The 9732-nt window shown below is 41.9% G+C and overlaps 1 protein-coding gene across 1 annotated transcript; it reads right to left on the bottom strand.

The window, feature by feature from the left end:
* Positions 1 to 252: 252 nt before the first annotated feature.
* On the bottom strand, positions 253 to 8674 carry LOC129115159 (ataxin-7-like; the record flags this gene model as incomplete). Its single annotated transcript, XM_054626852.1, has 5 exons — positions 8572 to 8674; positions 1797 to 1866; positions 1599 to 1706; positions 590 to 924; positions 253 to 335 (listed from the first exon to the last, which is right to left on the bottom strand). Coding segments are annotated over exons 1-5 (699 nt in total), but the record flags the coding sequence as incomplete, so codon positions are not given.
* Between the last annotated feature and the right edge of the window lie 1058 nt (positions 8675 to 9732).

The raw sequence follows: 9732 nt of genomic DNA, 5'->3' as shown, positions 1-9732 counted from the left end.
ACCTTAAACAAAAGCTGTTTGTAGTTCACTGTTTAGCTTAGTTTGTTCTTGTAAACTTCTCTGATGACTGAGACAAAGCAGCCAGGAGAGGGCAGAAGGAATTACTGATATTAACTGATGTCTATGTTCTTCATTCTTTATAGACGTCACTCAGAAATGTCATTTATTTTATAAATGTTTTAGATTTGTTTCCATTGAGATATTAACAACTTTATAAAGTGACTTTGCTGTGACAAAGCAGAGATTTCTTACCTTGCATGTTAGAGATCTTGTGCATGGTTTCCGAGCAGTCATATCCACAACGCCACAGTGGATATCTGCATTGAACTCACGTTCTGAAGGCACAGGAGAGGAGTGAAGGAGGAGAGAATTGTTACTTACATACCTTGTTACAAATCAACTGCCCTGATAACTTGCTTATATAATTGATACCTTCACTGAACAGAGCTTGAACGCATCCTAGTTCCCATGCGAGTCACACCGTGGTGGATCCGTACGGATCATGGATCGACAATGGTCCGTTTCACAACTACTATATTGCCGCACAAAAGTGGAATAGCAGTTTTCTTTTATTTCCTCTCCAACTGACCTGTCAATTTCTTGTTAAGGTGGCGTCTGCTACTGGCACTGCTGCTGCTGTCCTGCTTCTTGTCTGGGAGGACTGAGAGGTGGCCCTTGCCGTTGGGAATCGGACCCGGGGCCGGTAATGAAGGCTTTGGTATGGAGGGACAGTTAAGGCCTGGTTTAAGGGCTGAGGATGAGGAGGAGGATGTGGTGATGGTGGTAGTGTTGGAGCTCACAGTGGTGCTAGAGGAGGATGCAGAGGAGGATGAGGTGGTGGCTGGGGCAGATGGGGCCTGCACCAGCTTAGCTGACGTGTCCACCCTCAGATGCATCTTCTCCACCTTGACAGCCGGGGTGAGGCTGGAAGAGAACGTTACAGAGATGAAGAGCGCAGCAAGGAGGAAGCTGAGAGTTAGAAACACGGAGCCAGTGAGAAATGCATGGTAAGAGACAGATGTGTACGTATGGAGGGGGCTGGGAGGACAAAACATAAATCTAATATGATCCATCAGTTATCAAAGACTCTGGTTATAAAAAACAGGTGTCAAAATATGACTTTTCTCTGATCGATCCTGATCACAGATCCTGGACAAAATAGAGAATTTGATAATAATGGCACAGTACTGCACTTACAACTCTTCTTCATTTAGACCGCAGCCTGTTAAATAAGAAGGAACATTTCAAACACAAGTTGACTTATAAAAGGCCATGACTATAATAATACAGAGTCGCGTTTCTTAATGCACACAGCTATCTTTGGCCGAGTGTAAATGTGTATACCAGATGGTATATTAACCAGGCAACAGCCAAGAGGTCTTTTTCACCAAATTAACGTTAATTAATTACAGCTGAGTAAATATTACAGGCAACAGTTGTTATAACAGCAGGAAAACGAACAATCGGGGGCTTAAACTTTTATATTGCTATATTGATATAAAGACAATTAACTGTTCAGCCCTAGTCTTGGTGTATACTGGCAAATTGCACAACCCTGCCAACACACTTTACTGGCAATGTTACACAGTGGAACTTACATCTTGTCCAGCTGAGGTGTCCTGAAGGGTGCAAAGGGGGTTCTTCGCTGAATGGCTGGCAGCTTCTCTTTGGCTGGTTTGAGGAGTTTGGGATTGGAGGAGGAGGGACTGAAGATCCAGCGGTGGAAGGTCGGCTAAGGATGCCTCCACTTGCCAGTCCAGCTACAGACCCGGAGCCCAGCCCAGGCCCAATCCCACTGGTCCTGCTCCTGCCCGACACTGGGAAGGGGGAGGTTGAGGCTGGCTTGCTGGCCGAACTGTGTCTTCTCTCTGGAGCGACAGTACAAACCAGGTTGGCATTAAAACATAATAATTAACTCAATTAGATGAATAGGGAGAGGCATCACAACGCTTTGAAAAATAAATATGTAAATGAGTAAATGTGGCAGTAATTGGGCCACAAGTCAGGAGAAAAGGTAAGACACGTGGGAACATAGAAATCTTCCCCTGACAGTAGTGAGCAGGTTACATCGACAACAAATAAGCAGCATTTGTGATTCATGCCAACTCAGTCTGAAATAGAAGCAGCCAACAGGTCAAGAACTTAATTTCCTGCCTAGGCTTCTAACAACCTGTACTGTGCAAACTGATAAAAGACAGTACGACAGCAGAAAAGGTGAGGGTGATACTAAGATGTGGATAAAAAAAAGACAAAAATAGATAAAAAAGAACAACATTTTCAGCACTAGGTACTTGCATCCAAAACTAAATATATCTTTCCTCAGAAAAAACTGAAGTACACCATGGTTTCCAAACATCATAAAACATTGGTCTGTTTCGACTGCACCCACAATAATCATAGAGGTTTGGGTTTCAAAGGAAGGACTCACTATTTTTAGTAACCACATACAACAATGAAATAGCACACTCAAAATAACTTTAATGGCATTATCACTACAGCGCCACAGCAGAGACAAAGAGACTAGAGCTTCTTTACTGTCACAGCTGAAACAACCCAAGAAAAAGGCAAGGCAGACACCTTATGGTGGCATTTTTTTATATTCAGAAGTTACTGTAACTTGTTACAAAGTAGTAATGTAATGTAATGTAATGTATTAAATATTGGCCAGGCAGTGGCTCCCTAACCATTATACTGGGCCCCCACAGAGGGGTTGTACAGACAGACAGACAGACGGATCTCCTGTTGCTCTGACCATAAGTGGAGAGAGAGAGACCGACAGACAGAGACAGAGCACAATATATCATATTCTTGAAACCATGACCACCGGTGGAGAAACAAACAGCATCACAATATGCATCAATACGCCCGTAGCTGGCTAAAAACATCAGATTTTGGCACTATTATTTTAGCACCCCATGTATACTGGAAGTTCAGTTGATGATGGGACAGGTTAGCTACTAGCAAGCTAATGTTATCTATGTGTTAGTAAGTTACTGTAACTAAGGCCTTGCAAACATGAAGCTGCATAGCTTTCAAGTTTATCCACATTACACAGAAGATGCATGCATACAGTCAAAATGCTTAACTTACTGAAATTTTGTTAAAGTGACCTATTATGCTTTTCCACTGTTTCTCTCTTCTTTAGTGAGTTATATATATATTTATTTATTTTTACATGTAAAGTCCGTAGAGTGTGAAACCTGAAGTCCACGCCTAAAAGGAGTTACCCTCCTCAGAATCACTGCTCTGAGCTGCCTCAAACGGCTCGATTGAATTCTCTCCTTCATTTCCGTAACTTTATGAGGTCACAATGTAACAGAAGTCACGTAAAACTCTCCGGCTAGTTTGGCCCGATCTCCAAACATAAAATAAAAAGATAGAGCTAAGGTTCACAACTACCATGGTGTAGTGGTTAAGACAGCAGTCTGCCACAATGGACACCGGGTTTCGAACCCCGTTGTGAGCTGTTTTGATCATTTGTCATTCTCTGGAGGAAGAGTTTTTTGAAATGTGAAACGTTGGCCAATCAAAACAGAGCAGGCTAGCTGACCAATCAGAACATACTTTGCTTTCTGGAGGGAGGAGCAAGCGATACAATAGAGGACAGCCAGGATGAGCAAGTATTATCAGCATTAACGCATGTAAACATGTTGTAACTGTAACTTGAGATAAAAAATATGCACTGAAAAATAGCATAATAGGGCCTGTTAAAGTCAAAAATTGACATTTGGACAAAATGCTACCGCACAAGAAGTAGGCGTATTGAGTGTCAGGAATCTTTGTCCTCTTAAAAGGCATTTTTCTGTTTGCTAGCAGGCGAAAGTGACAAGGAGGCACCTTCCCACTATACAAAGTCAATAAAGAGCCATGAACTGTTTTCCCTCAAGTGTGGGCAGGACTTAATTGTGCTCTGTCTCGATACTGAGAGAGACAAAGAGAGAGAGAGAGAGAGAGAGAGAGAGAGAGCGAGAGAGAGAGAGAAGAGACTGTCCGCTGAAGAAGTGAGGAGAAACAGGCACTAGAGGTTAACTTGACCGTGCTCTTGTCAAGAGAGAAGCATGGGCAAAACGGTGAAGAATGAAGAAAACACTACCATTGCAAACATACAGTGAATGAAAGAGGATACAGCTTCAGGAGCACAAACAGGTTTTCATAGAAATAATCTGTCACAGCAGCTAGCAAACGAAGTAAATTGTTAGCCTGGTTAGCTAAGCTTTTACTGGGCTAAGTCCATGGAGCAGCAGGGAACCGGGCCATGGGCAAAAGCTCAGCAGGTTATCTGCAAACAAGCTTGTTGCTGCAGGAACAGTGAAGGGGATGCAAACAAAGATGCATGGGCACGGAGCTGCCACTCCCTATTTCTCACTCTCACACACACGCACGCACACACACTCCAATTTCCTTTTCAGGCAGGAAAAAAAGCCTCTAAGAACGCCCTCTTCGTATCTAAGGCCCTCTCTTTACACGCCCATTCAAGACACACTGACTCCAGATATCTTCCCCCATCCTACTGAGCAGCCTTTCTCTCACTCCCTCCTGCCAAGACTCCTTCCCCTGCTGTCTAGTCCGGTCCCGGTCATAGTCATCAACAGTACACAAACTCACACCAGGAAACCACAGCGTGAAACTCAGTGTTCTGTCCACAAAGCACTACACTGAGAAAAAGAGAGCCAACACCAGCGGCAGGATAAAAGAGGAGTCAAGAACAATGTGGGGGGAAACCAAAACAGTAGACAACGAATAGGAGGAGACTTAATATCCTCTTTCACACTGTCAGTTGGCTCATTGCAAAGAGGAATCCATGGCTGTGTGATGGCCTTACTACCATCTCAACAAGCACCATGTTCAAGCTGCTGCATGGGCTTGCCTCTGTATAACAATAACCTGGTTCTTCTCATCAAAATAACAAATACACTTTGGTTAGTTTATTTGCTATCTAAGCTCAAGGTGCCTGGTCCCATAATGTGTGTTTGTGTGTGTTTGCTCAGCCAAGGCAATGTGTGTGAGCAGAGCTGTGAGGAGACAAGTCTTTGTTCCACTAGTTCATAATTTAATGCATAACACAGCAGCGGAGCTCGGAGCTTCCCGTTCTGCGGAGTCACCCCTGCTGGGATCAGGCATCAGCCAAGAGGCACAAACACCTAACAGGAGACAGACGGGCTCAAAGGAGCATGCTAAAATCATATGAAATCATATTGAGACCATCTCAATGCTGCTGAGATCAGTCCCTTTGCCCCATGTTAACGCCACATGAGGTCGTCCTGTAATGACATCAGAGGGAGGAAGACAGGAGGGAATGCCCAGCAAGGGCACTCCTACTCTGTATGGCCATGTATAGTAGCATAGCCACAGACTTTTCCCTCATTAAGACCCCTTCTGTGTGGGGCTAAAACAATTAGTCAATTGAAAGAAAATGACTCACCGAATATTATATTTATTGTTGAAGTAATCTATCAATCGTAAAATGCAAAAATTCTCAGAATCTAGTCTTTTCTGTTTTATGTCGTTTTTATAACAATAAAAGACCTCTGAAGACCTCACTTTAGAATCTGGGAAATCAGAATTTTCTACTATTTTCTGACATTTTGTAGACTAATGGATTTGTCGATGCATCCAGTCAAATTATTCAATAATGAAAATAATCATTAGCTGCAGCTCTATAGCGCTGGTTACAACTCCTTATTGAATGGAAGTTAAAGGAGGCACCATCAGCTGCTCATTTAGCAGTTTGTATAACTAGCGCAGTCCTTGTTGAAAACATGCCAGTTTAGAACGGGCCAAATGCTTGGCCTGTGGCGCAAAGAACTACAAACAACTACAAACAACTACAAACAACTTCACACTCAACACTGCGCTACCTGGGTCCTCAGCAGTACACCTGCCATGACATAATTGCATCATGCACCCAGGTTGCGGTGAAAGACAAACTGGTTCCGGTAAAAAACACTGGGGGATTTACCGTTAGGCAAGGTAGGAAACTGCCTGGGGGCCGCCCCTACTAAAAGGGCTTCAAACAGCTTTGAATTTATTATAATGTTAAGATATTAAAAATATTGAATGATGTTACTATTCTTAGTCACTGTACCCCAAAATAACTTTAAAAATGGGCCCAAAGCTCATAAAAAACAAGCAGCTTCCATTTTGACTCATAAAATATTATAATAAAATGTATAATACATTATTATTCATAAAACAATCCAGCGTCAAAGAATTTAAAGCTCCACCTTGAACAGATGTTAAGTATATTCAAGCACATTGTGCTGATAATGCTGCTCTTTTACTTTTCTCTTGAAGTAAACATTTGAATGGAGCACTGTGCAGTATTAATAGTTTTTACTATTAACAGTAAAATGTTTTACTTCAGAAAAAGAAGTTTTGAGTAAGCCTACTTCTTCTACCACTGCCAATACCAACAATCTCAAGTTAGAAAAAGGATGAAAAGTAAAGCAAGACAGAGTTTGTTGCAACGGTTGTCAAGATATGCGAAGACCAAACCACATACAAATGAGATTCCTCACTTTATAGTAAGATTCAATCTATATAATAATTCAGTAGCATAAAGGTGATGGTAAACAATTAGAATGATTCGAAATGCATTGATCTACTGGACTGTGCACAGTCTGCATTCACACCACCAACCTCTTAAAGATGTACAGCAGCCACCTGCTGGGATTTTATCAGTACCGTTTTACTTCATAGGCACTGTAATGCCCTCCAATGTTTGTCTAGATCTCATTCAAAAATCCCATGCAGGTATGAAAACTTAACTGTAATAAGCCATAGGTAATGGTCTGGTCTAGACAGGCTTGTATCAGTCTATATTGTTTAGCAGTGTGTGAGGAACCGTCTCTTTGAATATTGTTATAGTGGCAAGGACAGTTCAAACGGGAGCCATGTGCGGTTATACTCCCCTCTTGTGGCTGACCTTGACAACTGTAATTGCTGTCACACTTGATGGGGAATGCACACCACTGACAATGCAAACGAAAAAGGTTATCAGATGTGTGAGTCAGATGCTGGGAGAAAACTGGTGCTTATAAGGGTTGAAGCCTTCAGATTTCTCACATGAACAAACTTTAACAAATCATGTCTTCTTAAATTGACTTAATTTACAAAAAAAAATGTATGTTCTTACGTTAAAACAAAGCGCCTTGCGTGGCAGAACATGGTAGTGTCAATCTAACAAGCAGCGTTTCAGTAAAATTTGATTGCGAGTGAACAGACAGATTATTACTTTCAGCCACTGTGGGCGTTTGTGAACTTGCCGTGATCACTGTCAAGTTTAAAGAGATCCACAGTGATGCAGTCACTCTATTAACAGATTTATAATTCATACATTAACTCAAGCACTTAATTCAAAGACCCAGGCAGTGGAAATCCACGCACTGAAAAAACACACACACACACACACACACACACACACACACACACACACACACACACACACGCACACACACACACACACACACACACACACACACACACACACACACACACACACACACACACACACACACACACACACACACACACACATTTAGGTCTGCTGAAGAAATGTATGTCCAACAGTTAGTGTTGAGCTTTTCTCGTAGTGTTCTTGACCTTTGACCTTTCATGTCACAAAAGGCCTCATAAATGTCCACAGAATACAAGAACTTAAACACAAAATGCATTTGAGTGTCACACACACCTACCTAAAGTATTAACAGAACTACAAATCTTATCCGAGCTGTACATGCTAAAAAAAGTACATTACTGCGTAGACAAAGAGAGCTGCATCAAATATTAACCGGTGAATTGTAAACAAACACAAGTGAGACAGTGAGTTAAATAAATAAATAAATCAAAGTCTGTGGCGTCCAATCCCGGGTTACTGTGTGGAGAAGGAAAAGTGGTGGGGGAAAAACAAAGGCGGAGGGAGAAATGATACCACAGAGTGTGTTGATGTGTGAAATATCACCACCAGCCTTGAAGTGGTAAAGGGTCCAACAGATGAATACTAATTTGTAACATTTCTTCTTCACTTATCTATTACCTCTACTGTCTACACTCACACGCTCTTCTTGTATGGGGGTTAGCTATACAATTCATCCATCCATCCATTTTCCGTAACCTGCTTATCCAGTTAAGGGTCGCAGGGGTGCTGGAGCCGATCTCAGCTGTCAATGGGTGAAGGCAGGGTTCACTCTGGACAGGTCGCCAGTCTGTCGCAGGGCAGACATATAGAGACAAACAACCATTCACACTCACATCCACACCTACGGGCAATTTAGAGTCTTCAATGCACCTAAGCTGCATGTCTTTGGACTGTGGGAGGAAGCCGGAGAACCCGGAGAGAACCCACGCTGACACGGGGAGAACATGCAAACTCCACACAGAAGGTTGTCCAGCCCGGGAATTGAACCCGGGCCCCTCTTGCTGTGAGGCGACAGTGCTAACCACTACACCACCGTGCAGCCCTACCTATACAATTCAGAAACTCTTAAAAAGGTAAGTCTACATGGTGTGAGCATTAAAGATGACTCTGATTACATGCATGCATATTCATGTATGTGTGTGCATGACACTTACCGTAGTGTGCTTGGAAGGCTTGGGGCTTGACTACCTGGCTGCATTGGCTGCACATCACCAGGTAGAAGTCATCCTGTGCGGGGCACTGGCCGAATATGGGCATGTCTGTACACAGGGGAAGAATCAACCAGACAGGAGACGAGTCAAGGAGAGGCAAATAAAATAGCTGGTGCTCCAGTTGGCAGCAAACTCTGACTTTTCATTGAAACATCCATCATTTGTTGTCATAACACTGTAATAGCTCAAGATAGGGTAACTTCAGTTTGATAGCATTACATCAACAAGGAAACATAGTTATGTCCTGGATGTAATAAATGTTCACATCATTGCGTTGCACAACACACACATGAAAACGCGTAACCATATTAAGAATATTTTAAAACTGAAGAGCTCACTCAATGCAAACTGTTGAGCAAAGTCTGCACATGCAAACACTGATCACGGCAAAGTTACAAGAACGTCCCAATGATAAGGAGCAGGAAAAAGGCCGAGCCAGAAATCCAAAGGTTACCCGCTGTCAAAGAATTAATGTCACAAACACGGCACAAACAAAATGTATGTAGTTTGGCGTGTGGATGATTTGTGACTAAGGAGCTATCACAAAGGAATAAAATTGAATATGTTATCCCCTCATGCTTTCTGTGTTGTTCTTCTACGGAGTAACTTTGTCTGTCCCTTTCATGCTCCCAACGTTGGAAGTCGTAATTCAGAAGACAATGGCAATTTGTTAATCTAAATTATATTTCTCAAATATGTGTACACTGCAATTAAATCATACAAGGAAAAAAATATAAACAATCAAATAGAGATGCAACCCTTTGTTGATAAGTTGATTGGTGAATCAACACAACAGAAATCTGCAACTTTTGAGAACAGAACATCAATTGTTGGATTAATTTCGTTTAATGTGATAGTAAACTGAGGGCTAATCATTTCAGCTGGATGGACAGTCCTAAAAAAAAAATCTGAAATTTTATAGACCAAACGTTTAATTGATTAAGTAAGAAAATAGATTACTTAATAGTAAAAACAATAAATCATTAGTTGCTGTCCTACAATCAAAACAGAGAGATGTTGGTTTTCATCAAAGTCTGTCAAGTTATAAAAATTGCATTTCACGGTGAGATCTAGAGACATGTTTAAAATCCATAAAATTAAATA

Source organism: Anoplopoma fimbria, unplaced genomic scaffold, assembly GCF_027596085.1.
Source record: "Anoplopoma fimbria isolate UVic2021 breed Golden Eagle Sablefish unplaced genomic scaffold, Afim_UVic_2022 Un_contig_11194_pilon_pilon, whole genome shotgun sequence".
Lineage (NCBI taxonomy): Eukaryota > Metazoa > Chordata > Actinopteri > Perciformes > Anoplopomatidae > Anoplopoma > Anoplopoma fimbria.
The sequence above is the reverse complement of the archived record's forward strand: the minus strand, read 5'-3'. Positions and strand labels throughout refer to the sequence as shown.